Source organism: Miniopterus schreibersii (genome assembly GCF_964146895.1).
Source record: "Miniopterus schreibersii genome assembly, chromosome: 17".
Lineage (NCBI taxonomy): Eukaryota > Metazoa > Chordata > Mammalia > Chiroptera > Miniopteridae > Miniopterus > Miniopterus schreibersii.
In genome coordinates this window covers 25,865,223-25,878,774 of record NC_138117.1, presented here as the reverse complement: position 1 = coordinate 25,878,774, position 13,552 = coordinate 25,865,223, and the positions used below count along the sequence as shown (strand labels likewise).

General features: G+C 41.7%; 1 protein-coding gene across 8 annotated transcripts in view; it reads right to left on the bottom strand.

Annotated features, from left to right (window-relative positions):
- The window catches only part of SULF1 (sulfatase 1), a 136,632-nt gene that overhangs the window by 42,169 nt on the left and 80,911 nt on the right, over window positions 1–13,552 (bottom strand). For all 8 annotated transcript variants that reach the window (XM_081117328.1, XM_081117331.1, XM_081117324.1 and 5 more), the window contains one exon: window positions 6,951–7,190. In XM_081117328.1, coding sequence (XP_080973454.1) covers window positions 6,951–7,190 — 240 coding nt within the window. The remainder of the gene's footprint in view (window positions 1–6,950; window positions 7,191–13,552) is intronic.

Here is a 13,552-nt window from a genome sequence, read left to right as displayed (position 1 = left end):
GGATTATAATTTCAATGCTGATTTAGTCTAAATATTTTCATACAATAGAGCTTCAGAGTTGCTGAAGTTGATATTTCTCAGATTGATTTTTTTTTGTAGAGTTGACTCCAGTCTGAGGAACAAGGAGATGTTTATTTATTTGTTGAGTGAATGTTTATCTGTTGAATCTGTGAATGAGTGAATGAATCGAGCTGTCCCTTAGTCAGACGCCCAGTGTCTGAGGACTCTGCCAGGGCCCCGGAGCAGATGGGCGGGGGGAGGGCAGAGTGTCAGAGGTTCTCACGTCAGATATGACTCAGGATTTCCCTCTGAGCTGACTCTGTGCAGCAGGAATTCTAATGACGGGTTCCTGTCTTCAGAGACTAACCACCTTTTCACACAGAACCACAAGATGAGTTTCCTTTTCCGACAAAAGCAACATGATTTGGAATCACAGGCAGCTGACCAACACCACACCCCAACAACGTCACTCCAGAGGGGGACCGTTTTCCAGAAACTTCCACTTAATAACCTCAAGCCCAGCTCTTGCCTCTGGCCTGCGCCTCCTCCTTGGGGGTTTATTCAATTTTCCTCTCCTTTTGTTTTCAAAGAAGTAAAAGAGCTAGTGGTTTGGGATATAAACCCTGGAGCCAGCCTGCTTGGGTTCCAGTCCTGGCTTGCTGCTTGCTTAGCTCTGTGTCCATGGGCAAGTTACTTTACTCTCTACCTCCGGGTCCCTTTCCTAAAACCATGAAGATGGTAATAGTGGTAGGATTGTTGTCAGAATTAAATGAGTTAATACAAACGTTAGGCGCTTACCACAGTGCCTGGCACATAATGGGCCCTTTAAGTGCTGCCACTGCTGCTGTTACTATCTTGACCCTTTCGGCTCTGTGTTCTGATTGTAAATAATTCACAATTCTGCGGTGCAAGGCACTCTCTCTTCCTAGAGTCCTGCGCTTGTGTGTTTGAAAACATTTCCCGAGAGGTTACAATATTTTTCTTTCCCCATCTGATTTATTTTGTGGCAACACCTTCTCTCCCATTTGGCTTCCATTTCCCTGCTTGATTAGTTTTAAAAGTTTTCCTGCTCCTCTTAGTTTTAGTTTCTGTGTTTTCCTCTCGGGGCGGCCACGCCAAGCCCTTCCCTCACCGTCCCCCTCGCCAGGCCACTTGAAGCTGTTTCCTACCCACTGCCAGGCTCCCCCCCTTTCCCCCCCTCCTGTAGCCTCTTTCTGCAAGTCTCTTCGCCGCTGGCCATTCACGTCAGAACTCCCTCCAGGTTTTCGGTGTCCTTGTGTTAATGGAGTGTAAAGAATGCACTCAGTTTTCCAGATGTGCCCTCACCCCTCACACCGGCTCCAGGAGAGACCAGGACCTCATGCGTCACCAAGCGACACCCCAGTGTTGGCAGCTTCGAGGGACTCTGGCCTTTCTTGTTGCGTCCTGCCATTGAGACTCATTTGTAATCACCCCTGGCGCGCTCTGCAGTCGATTATCTGGCCTTCTAATGATTTCCCTCCAGATGCATTAAATCTCTCCCTCCCTCCCTCCCGAAGGTGGATTGCGCCTTCCTGCCCGCATTGCCATTGTATTACGTGGAGTTTGAAGTTGTTTTCTCCTTTGGCACTGGCCGTGCAACTTCCCTTAGTGCTATGCTCTCTGGATGTGTCACTAACACGCCACCCGCCCGCCCTTCGGTATCATTTTCTCTCTGGGACGCCACTGAACATGTCCCTTCACAGCTGTTTAAGAAGGTGGTGGTGGGTTAAGTGCCAGGAGAAAGATCTCAAAGAACTAACTATAATTATTTTTGACGTTAGGCCATGCTACTCTGTCCAGGACTACCTATGCCATAACACACAGAGAAGTTTCCTTGAGCGATTTGAAGCAAACGCACTTATTTTAAGTCTGGAATAGCAACTGTGCAAAAGATTTCTGATGCGGTGGAGGAGTTAAATCTTACTCAACATAACAAACGATATGCTAACCTGAGCTTTTACTCTCCGTAATTGATAGATTTGGTTCACAGGATTTCACTGGTCGTAGCCAGTAACACTACACATAATTTTAAACCAAGTAAAAATTATGATTTCCTCTATGTCAATTTGTATACATGAGTCTGGTTTCCCCAGTCAGACTGTAAGTCTGATGAAGACAGGGATCTTATTTTGTACCTCTTCCTATCCCACTGTCTAGTGCAGTTTTAAGTATGCTGTGGCTCAGTCAATAGCATACTGTGGTATGCTATGTCTTATGTTTATGTACTTATAAAAAAAATCTAGCCCGGCCCTGCATGGCTCAGCGGTTGAGCATTGACCTAGGATACAGGAGATCACGGTTCGATTCCTGGTCAGGGCACATGCCCGGGTTGCGGGCTCGAACCCCAGTCGGAGGTGTGCGGGGGGCAGCTGCTCAATGACGACTCTCTCATCATTGATGTTTCTCTCTCCCTCTCTCCCTCTCCCTCCCTCTGAAATCAATAAAGATATATTTTTAAAAAATCTATAATATCATAACTCATAAAAATAAAGATAATAGTTTGTCTTACTTTAAGTGAACTTTAAAAATCTCATATTAGAGAATATGCTTTCTATGAGTAACATAAATAAATATTAAAATATAAAAAGGCATGAAAGTGGAAAATGGACTAATTTGTCTAAATCTTCTGTTACAAAAGAAGTCTCTACAAAAAGTTCTATTACAGATCTCTATTAAATATTGCCCCTTCCACTCCAGTGATATGATGAATTAGCATGACTAAAATTTAATTCATGTGTGATTCCATGTATCATGGGTTCTGATTATAATTTGATCACTACAATTTTTAAATGAATCAATGTAATAATTACCGTGGTTATAATAAAATTACAGTATAATTTTGGACAGGAAAGAAAACTTGGGAATCATTCTATTCCAATCTCTGCATTTTATCGGTTAGAAAACTGGCCTCTCTACAAGTTCTCAAAACAAATGAAAGGCAGAGCTAGGACATGACTCCAGGTGTCCTCAGTTTTTGTTCAGGGTTTTTGCTAACACTCGATGCTACCCCCTGAAACGTGGATTATCACCTTTACCTAAAACTAGGCCAGGTTTCACAGGCATGTCTATACCCTTACAAGAAGTTAAACTAAAAAAATGTTGAGCATAGAGTCAGGCAGGATATCCATTTTTATGATAGATAATCCAATGTCATTCCCAGTTCACTTGACAGAACATAAAATGCAATAGACATGTTACTGTATTTTCCCCTTCTCAAACATTTAAGCTGTTGTGGACTCATATTTTCCATGAGTAAGTGTAGAAAAATTTAGGCTATAGCCAGTCCAAAAATATGCCTCAGTTTTGAAAAAGAAAAATCATGTCATACAACAGTAAATATAATATTGGATCAATTTGATTCATTTAAATCCATGTATTCTGGATTCCTCCCAAAATAAGCCTCTTAGTAATTTGTCTTCTCTGAGCTGTTCTTCGTAAATCTAATTGCTGCTTTATGCTTTTCTCTCGATGGATATTTATGTATAATACATATTCCAGTTTCCTTCATTATTTTTCTTAGGTTCTCAGCTAGATGTTCCAAATAATGTATTCATTATTAAGAAAACAATAAAATCTTTATACATTGGCTCTTTTCTGACTAGTCTAGTGGCTCATAAGTAATTATGCTGGTTTAATACCTACTCACCAATTCTTTTAATTTCCTAAGGTGCCTGTAGTCTTGATATGCTTATTTGTCTATTTTCAAACGTGTCACTGTCCCTGGTTAGATCAATAACTATTGTCACAAAGACATCTGTATTTCCTAATTGTCTCAGACACTTCAATATGCTCCCATTAAAGATAAATTCAAACTCTACAGATCTCTATCACTGCCATTTTAGCCTTCCATTAATAATTTTCCTGATTTACTAATGGGCACAGCAAAATTTATTTTCCACACTAAGTATTTGGATAAGTCCTTGTTACCCTTTAAAAAATTCTTTTTATTTTGTAGGATGACTCACTATAAATTCCACTATTACCTAAGCGTCTAGACCCCTGGGGAGAAGGTTGGCTTTGGAGTCTGTCTTAGTTTCCAAGAACAAATTTCCTTTCCTTAGAGAAGACAACTGCCTGAAGCAGGCCTTCTGGGCTGAACAAAAGGTCAGACACTTGTCATGGGCAAAGCCTTATGATGTGCATTTTCATCCTGGACCTAACCCATGAGTTAGGGGAACACACTGGAAAGAGCCCTGAAGACCAAGGTCCTGACGCCTGGTCTTCCCATTAGAACATCAGATGTGTCACTTCAGCAAGTGACCTTAATCTTGCGGGTCTAAGTTTGCTCATCTGAAAATAAGGGAATTGAACTATGTTATCTCTGAGTTTTATTCAAGCTCTTGCAATTCATTGTAGGGTGGATACAGCACAGCGTAATAGAAACAAGTACCAGAATACACTATGCTTCTTAGAAGCAACTGAGATGTTTTTTATCTTGGTGACCCAGTGTGCTCTGTAATGGATGGTGTTTCCATTTTTGCTTTTGCCACCAGGAAGCTTATTTTCAAATATGCAGCCTTTCTCTACAACTCCATGGCATGCAGGTTGTATACCAACCTTTGCCTTGACATTGACTATTTCTCTTCGTTTCCATTTGCCAGGGTCCTTATTGTGCTATATCCTATTATGTTTTATGTGTCTTTGTACGGCACTTTGGAGTGAAACATGACAGAAACACAGGCAAAAAAAAATACAAAAATGGGAAGAGGAAATACTTTGGAACAAGGTGTGCTGGATTCATTCTATCCCTGACTGTGTTCTTAGACAACTCTCTTGAGTAACTGTTTCTTCCCTGTTAACATGGGCAAATCCTTTCTTTCAGGGTTTCTGTAAGAACTAGGTGAAAAAACTTAGCTAAAATGGCTGGTGTAGGGTAGCTAATTTCTCCCTTCTCCCCCTTTCTTTCCACCCACCCAGCTTTATTGAGATATAATTGACAATGAGAAATTGTATATGTTTAAGGTATACAACCTGATGGCCCAATATATATAACCATTGTGAAATATTCACCACCTCCAAGCCAATGAACATATCAATCACCTCACACCTTTACAATTTTCTATTTTTCCCTCTGTGGTGAGAAGACCAAAGATCTACCCTCTTTACAAATCTCAAGTACAAAATACAATTTTGTCAGCTACAGTCACATTGCTGCATACCACGCTTCCAGAACTTACCTTCTTTTCCCTCTTTCTTGGTTTAGCCCTGAAACAAATGAACAAACCCTAGCTGACGGCTCTAAGTCCTGGCAGGGTGCTCTGAGCCACCCAGCATCTTACCTTATCACGGACTTAGTCCACAGCTCTCTGGATATGGTAAGAGTCCCAACCCTTCAAGCTGCATGTCCATTGCTAGGGATTAAATTATAGGGAGCCTGGGAGCTGAAAGGCCCTGATCTCATACAACATTTTCCAGGAACAAAACAAAATTGGGTGGTTAAAATCAGGAACCAGGCATTAGGGGACCAATGCTGATTTTGTTACTGAGCTGGTCACACAATTTTTGAAATCCCGACCTCAGTCATAAAGCAGAGCCAAGTACATTTGCTGGCTATAAACCCTACAGGGATACTTGATGGATTTGCAAATTGCTTTAGAGCTCTCAGATGAAAGGTGCTATAAATTTAAATCACTTATGTGAGAACTAGTCTGGATGAGGCGCTCTGAGTAACCTAGTTTCTTTCCTAAGCATCAGCAAACACCCTTGGGATACATGGGAGGAGCTTCCTCTGTGAGCGGCTATCTTGAGATGTTTGTGAACGACAATGCTGCCGTATTCCCAATGAATATTTTCATCCATAAATAACAAGGATTAAGTGCCTGTGGGGTGCTCTGCAAAGAAGCAAATAGCCACGTGTTTCCTGAGATCAGTGGAAAGGTTAATTTCATTTTTTGAAGAGATTTAACAGAATACGTTTATCTGAAATCCTTTATTTTTAAATCTTCAGAATAGAGAAACTGTAAAATCATTTCCAACAAGCCTTAACGGTAACATCATTAATTCTTATGAATAAGTCTAGGTGGTTCTGAAAAATCTATTTTTCACTGGGGCCCCTCTAGAAACATTCTTGTTTCTTTTCATGAAGAAATGCTGAAGGCATCTAAATGCTGGGAGAGTAAAGCTTTGGTGAAGGGTGTGGGGGGCAACCTTACTAGAAGGACCATTGCTTTTTTCTTAGAAAGACTGGCATGATGTTGATGACCTTTCTTGAGAGAGGTCCCCAATTTTCAAAAGACCAACTAACCCAAACCTTCCTCTTGCCCTATGTAGGTTAAACAAGGACAGGAGGTAGAGCAATTGCCTTCCTTCCTTGGAAGATGGAGGTGAACATTTGAGACCTAAAAATGGCCAAAACTTAAGCTAAAGAAACTCCAACTCTTACTACATTATGAATGAATAAATAAATGCATCAATAAGGTACACATCATTTGTTTATTCATTCAGTGATTTATTAATTCAATAAATGATCGTGATCACCTACTGTGTCCCAGACCCTGGGGGTGGGGGTTGAGCAGTTGATGATTTCTTACTGAAACAATCAACAGAAATTTACCAACATCTAAGACAAGCCTGAGGCTGTGCCATGATGCTGAGATTTGGGAGGTTGAGGTAAGCAGGCAAATGGGCTGAAAACTCATCTGTTGTAGGTTGTCTTGGAAAATTCTAGTTGCTGGGTGCTTTGATGGGTAAAACACTTTCCGAACATGTCCACTGAGAATCTTCCTGACTTCCTTCTAAGGGATCTCTTATTGGTACGCCCTTTGGAGTGAAAAAGTGAGGGATGGGGCCAATACTGATACAGAAAAGAACAGCCTAAATTCTTCCACTTAGGAGCTTATTGGAACTTCATATATTTCATTACACGCTGGGTTTTCCTGTGTCTAAGACATTTTAGCAAAGGGTCATGGGCCAGAAAGGTCACCCTTTACCTGTTCTGTAGCCAGTGTTGTTAAGATACACAGCAAAGGTCCGAGGTTCATGCATCGCCTGCCAGGAGGGTGAAGAGCAGTTCTCGTTGTTGGTGTAGACGTTGTGGTTGTGCACATACTTCCCCGTGAGCATGGAGGACCGGGAGGGACAGCACATGGGCGTGGTCACAAAGGCGTTGGTGAAGGTGGCCCCCCCATGTTCCATAATCTTTCTCGTTTTGTTCATGACCTGCAGGGACCCTGGAAGGCACAAGCCCAGCGTTGTTTAGGAGAGTGCACCACACGAACAGCCATTTACGTCTTGTCACTCAGTGACTCTGTTTCCCTGATTTATTCATTTCCTTCTCTTGGCTTGAAGAAGTCTATAAATTGGCCAGCTCTCATTTCCAGAACAAAATTAAAACATTTGGAATCTTACCATCTCAAGTATTTTGCACAATCATAAACACATTTCAGCTTCTCCCCTCCTTAATCACAATGGAAAAAAAGCAGGCTAATCTGATAATTAAAGCTAGAATTCTAGATACAGAGCAGATTCAAAGGCCAGTGCCCTTTGAAAGGTACAGAGACCGATAGCTTGTTACACAGAGCATCGGCCTCCCAGCCCACCACACATGTACAGTGCTGGAGATGTTGCAGCAATGACTAGATACAGTATTTTAATCATATGAAATAAAACAGGAAAATATTTTTTCTACTAAGTTAAAGTCCCTCTAAAATGCCTGCATTTAATTTTAAAAAAATCAGTGTTACTTGGTATCCTCTAGCAAACTCCCCAAATGCCAGTCTTCCCATGAGGATAGCACTACCAGTTTATATTTTCACCTGTTTGCATGTAATTTTAAAAGACAGGTTGTTTGCTTGTGAGAGAGCTATGCTTCTAGTGCACTCAAAAGTATTTGTGTGGTAGAAAAATATTCCATTTTAACAGTAAAAGAAGAAATGGTAACATGAGATTGCTGAAGAAGAAAAAAAAGTCCTATTTCGATTATTCTATCCAGCCAAACACTGCAGCTGAAACCCATCCAAATACTGCAGAGAAAAGCACAGGCCAGAATTCAATGGTCTTTTCAGGACTTGTCAAGAAATGCACTACAGAGCACCAAGCCAAGCCCAGTGCATTTGAATCCTGGAGCCTCACATTTCCAACAGGTCCCACTTCTTCCAAAGAAAGGGAGAAAGTCTATGTAGTTTTCCAGCAAGGAAGGAAATCGTAATGCAAACCAGGCGAGCATTCACAGCAGAAGAGAAGTGTGCCACCGTCCAAAAAGCCACAGTGTTCCTAATTTTTTCACATACCAGCTTTTACCATTCACATGAAACACCGGGAGGAGGGTTTCTAATTGGGTCTCATTAGTGCTCCTTAAAATATGCTTCACTTAGGAGGATCCCAACCGCTTTTTCCCTTCTGGGTGTCTTCAGGGGATCCCGCAACCTTTTTGTAAACAGTGAATGACATGTCACGAGCACCCATTTAATGCTGAACATGTTATCAGTCTTGTACTTTGGCCTGGTCCCCAAGTGAAGCATTAACAAAGGAAGTGGAAAATTCTTTGCTGCCTCTGGTCTTCAGTAGTAAACTACCTAGAAGAAAAACTACTTATAAAAATCCTTGGGGCTATTTGCAAAGCAATGCACACATAAGAGTGCAGATACAGCAGAAGCAGTGCCTGGAGTGAATGTGAAACAAGGGTCCTGAAACAAGAGTTGAGGGCAAACGAAGGGGGGAGGAAGATGTGCGATGGGTGAAGTGGATTATTGGGAGACTGGGGTGGATGCTAAGAAGCGGAGCGATGACTACACCACATCGGTTTCCTGGAATCAAAAAGAATATGAGGAATTCTCTTGAAATGTGGGAGGCAGAGTGAGCAAAGGGCTGGAGGCTGGGTAGAGATATTTGGAAGGGATAGAATGGACAAAATAAAGGCGGAGTAGGGTCTTTGCCAAAGGCATGAACAACATGGTCAGAAAAAAGTCTTTGGAGGGTGTTGCTGTGGCAATAGGGGTACGTGCAGAGGAAGGAATAAGCTGGTCTGTCAAGCGTACAGCCAATAGGTCACTGAAGCCACCAGGCCATGAGGTGATAAGAACCTGAACTGGAACGTGTCTCTAGAATAGAGCAACTCTATAAAGCAGATCCAAGAGACTTTGTAATGCATCAGAAGGCTGAGTTCACTAATACCTCAAAGTTTTCAGCATGAAAAAAAGAGACTGAAAAAATAATTATTTCACTGTTGGCCAAAAAATAACTAAAAGGAAACATGCCCCATAGATAAAAGAAGTTCATTTTAGGAATGCTGCATTTTGTACTTGTGTTGGTTGATCCGACAGGGGGAAGCATGTTGGAGGTGAACAGATGACTAGGGATATGGGTGTGGGAGAGAGACAGGTACATGCTGAAGTCTGTCACTTAGTCTTCTCTCTTCTTTAGATATCACAGTGTTTACTTACTGTAATATCCTGAATTTTGGAAAAACTCAGTAAATATTGTTGATGAATTTTTATTGCCTGATACTGATAATCTCTTCATTCCAAATAATGAACTCCCAGAATTTCTTTTATGCTGGACTCAAATTTTCAAAAAAAATTCAGCTGGAAGCTATCTTTGAAGGTCATGAATCACAAAGCTACAATCTCCAGTTTATAGATTCATTTGGACTGCAAATATGGGATGGCAGGTGGAAATCTGATCTAAGGTCAAATAATATGAAAACAGGCTAAAACTTAGCCCAATGCAAATCTCTGGAATTGCTCCAGCCAGGACTTGCTTTATTGTAAGTATCCTTAGCAATCCCTGCCAATGCTCTGCTTCCAACTAGTCCCAATGTCAAAGGGATCTATGAAGACATTAGGATCCCGCTGTCACCTCCATCACTGGGGTTCCTGAAAATGGACACCTGGCTTGAAACTTCTCAGTAAAGAGAAGATTCTGAGATAATCCTTCCCCAACTTTAAACATCACCTAGAGAATATGCTAAATCACAGAATTTTAAGCCCACCCTAAGATACTGACTTAGTAAGAGCAGGGAAGGGCCCAAGAACTTGCATTTCTAACAAGATTGGTGTCTGTGGACCACACTTGAGAAGTATTCTAGGCTGGACACAGACTCAGGGAAGCCTACAGCTGGAAGAGACTTCTGTGGCTGCCTTGTTTTAAGTAACTGAAGTAGCTTGGACCATGTCCAAGGCTGTAAGATGCTGTAGACAGAAAAAGAAAACACTGATTTTATACTTATTCTCAGGTTCTCCTCTAAGTGTTCCTCATACATCAACTAATTTAATCTTGACAATAACCCTTTGTAGAGGTGCTATTATTAATTATTCCCATATTATGGATGTTAAAACTGTGGTGTAGAAGCTTAAGTAACATGCATAAGGCCACACAGAGCCCAGATGCAAATACAGGCAGCCTGCTCCAGAGATCATCTCTTCAGCTCATGAGGCTGAGCACTGGTTGTGACATTGATATTTTCAAGACAGAGAAACAGAAATGATGTCTGCTTGCAGTCAAGATATGCCTCCTTTTCTGTAGTCTCATATGTTGCTTCATCTGACCTCTTAGGGGAGATACTAACAGACACTAATGCTTGCCTCCTGTCTTCCTAAGGGCTGAAGGAATCTGAGTAGCTTAGGCCCCACGTGAAGGGTGAATGGGTTGAAGATGGGTCTGTCTTCAGTAGCTGACAGCCACGCTGGTGTCAAACACAGCCTCTGGTTTCAGTGGATTCCCTGGCTAGATGCAGAGGATGAGTGCAGGAATCATATCTCTTCCCTCTGCTGAGTTAGCACGCACTAGTGTGGTAAGAACAAAGCACCTTCTTTTTTATGGCTGTGCAATGATTACTGGTGGTCAATAACACTGTCTTGCATAGCATCTACTGCCATGTGATGGCACCGCTGATTTTTCATTGGGAAACTACCAAAAACTATTCTGTAATAAACTCATAATTATGCATTTACACCTGTTGACAGGAATACATGGGACAATGTCCTGTCCTACTGTTGGAAGGGCAACAATGTCCTTTGTTTTAAGTTGAAGTTCCTCATCTCTTTGGGTTGGGTTTCAGGCCTTCGGTGCCTAAAATGCAAATTGTGCCAGTTCACAGTTATCAGAACAATTATTTCATAGGAATGATATGAAGCTTAAAATGGGAGACTCATGAGAATATTCCCACAACAGGGTTTAGGAGAATAAGAATGGGAAGAGAAAGAGCCTTGGACTTGAACTTCTGGGACAACACCTGATTTTGCCGCAGACTGGCTTGAGCACATCACTTACCCTCTTATCATTTGTGTTTTCATCTGTAAAATGGAGCTAACAAGAGTTCCCTCGCCTAGTTCACAGGGTTGCTGAGGAACAATGGCACAGGGCCACAGTTTCACTTTGTACTCACCTCAACCCCATGCTTAGTTTTCTCCTGCTTTTCCCATCTCCCTCTCTGTAATCCACATCTCAATTCCAAAGGCTGGAATAAGAGTGGAGAGGTCACCACAGGCTGAATGTGTCCCTGAAAATTCATATGTTGAAACCTAAGGCCCCAAGTGAAGGTATCAGGAGGTAAGACCTTTGGGAGGTGATTAGGTCATGAGGGTAGAGCCTCTATGAAGGGAATTAGTGCCCTTATAAAAAAAACTGCAGAGAACTCCCTTGTCCCTCTGCCAAGTAAAGACACAGTGAAAAGACAGACATTTATGGACAGGAAATGGGTCATCATCAGACACCAGGCACCTTGATCTTGCAATTCTCAGCCCCTAGACTGTGAGAAATAAACACATATTGTTTATAAGCCACTAAGCCACCCAGTCTCTAAAAGGTATTTTGTTATAGCAGCCCAAATGGACTAAGACAGAGGTCAACTACTTTTTCTAGTCTTTAAGACTTTAAATGTTAATGCTGGCTTACAGTTAAAAATATCAATTCTCTCCCCAACCACACAAACTGCCCTCTCCCTTTAAGCAAGAAGCCTGACTTCTTTATGGTTTATAGTTGTCCTGTGAGGTGGGAGCCTGACAGGGGTGCAATGAAGGGACTGAAATTAGGTCCAGTAGCTGGCATAGGGGCGCTGCTGACTGAGCTGGCTTGAGGACAGGGAAGGTCCAAACCACAGCTGAGTCTCAGGACTGCTAAGAAAAGCTGTCCCAGGGCCAGAGTTCCAGGTTGGGACTGGGGACATCTGCTGTTGCTCCTGCAGGGGTGGGGAGGCTGTGACAGCATTGGCTGTGGACCAGGATGCTGCTAAGACAGTGGTGACTGGGAGGGGAGAAGTGGCAGTCTTCTGGGAATCCTGTAGTATCAACCAGGTTTGCAAATTTGGTGGAGTTGCAAACCGAGGCTCTAAGAGGAGTCCTTTGGATGGACTAAGTGATAGGTTATTGGGGCTGGAAGGAACCACGACCAAGATTTTAAATCATTCTACACACTCCAACTTATTTATTCCCATCTGCATGAAAAGATTGAAAAGAAAATGTCCCACTAAAGTGAATGACTTTACCAGAATCACATAAAGAGCTTGAATTACTTTATTTACATGTTAAACTTTACAGCAAAGTTTTACCTTTCCTGATTCAACAATCTTAGCCCAGGAAAACTATTTATCATGCCCAGGAAAACTCACAAAATTCGAAATTCAATGACAACTATTGTCATCACCATCCCTTAAGGAAATCCCAGGTATGTGGGATTCATACACACCTGCTTTTCTAAAGAGACACATCCCCATGAGGATTGTAACAATCATGGTTTGATGAGTGACAAGCAAATACAACTTTTATTAGTTGTACACGGTTGTTTCTAGATGTCATTGTTTAGTGATAAAGAAAGGTTAGTGCTTTCATTATATAAATGGTCAGTACTGAGTACATCACTGATATTTCTTCATGCAGTATGGAACCTTAAACACTGACATTTCTCATATTAAAAATGGTTTTATTGGTCTATAGAATAGTTTGATTCTGAAAGCTTAAGAAAAATAACATGATACAACAGTACACCTTCTTCTACCCCAACTATGGAATTGGAAGGAAAAAAACAGGTGCTTCAGCTAAAACCAGAGGAGGAAAATCAAATTGGGGAAAGAAGGGACCAAGAAGCAGATAAGAAATCTGTCTGGAATGTTTCCAGTTACTAGGACTCATTGTCACCCCCCCCCCCCCCAGCCTCAAAGAGCAAAAGGCCATTAAAAGTAGAAGCTAGTTTCTTAAGGAGTTGGAAATTAAAGGTCTACAGAGCTGGACAGAGAAGGTAGGACAGAGAAAGAACCCCTGCAGATAGAAGAAAATCATGAGGAATTGTCTTTTCACATTCAATAGAGAGATGGGTGGACAGAACTCTTCCCTGGCTTGGAAAACCACAGTATGGGCAGAATGATAAATGCCAACTACTCCTTGGTCTAAATGTTGGGAGTCATGGAGAGTTGGGACCATGATGACCAGGGCAAGACATGATCCACTTAAGGGGGCATCTAATGGATGGCTGCCTCATAGGAATGCAAACCCTCATTCTTCTGAATTTAAGAAAAGTAAAAATCTAGATTTTTAAAAAAATATGCAATCACCTGATTTTTAAAATGTTGCCTTGATCTTAAAAAGTATGCTGGTCAAGT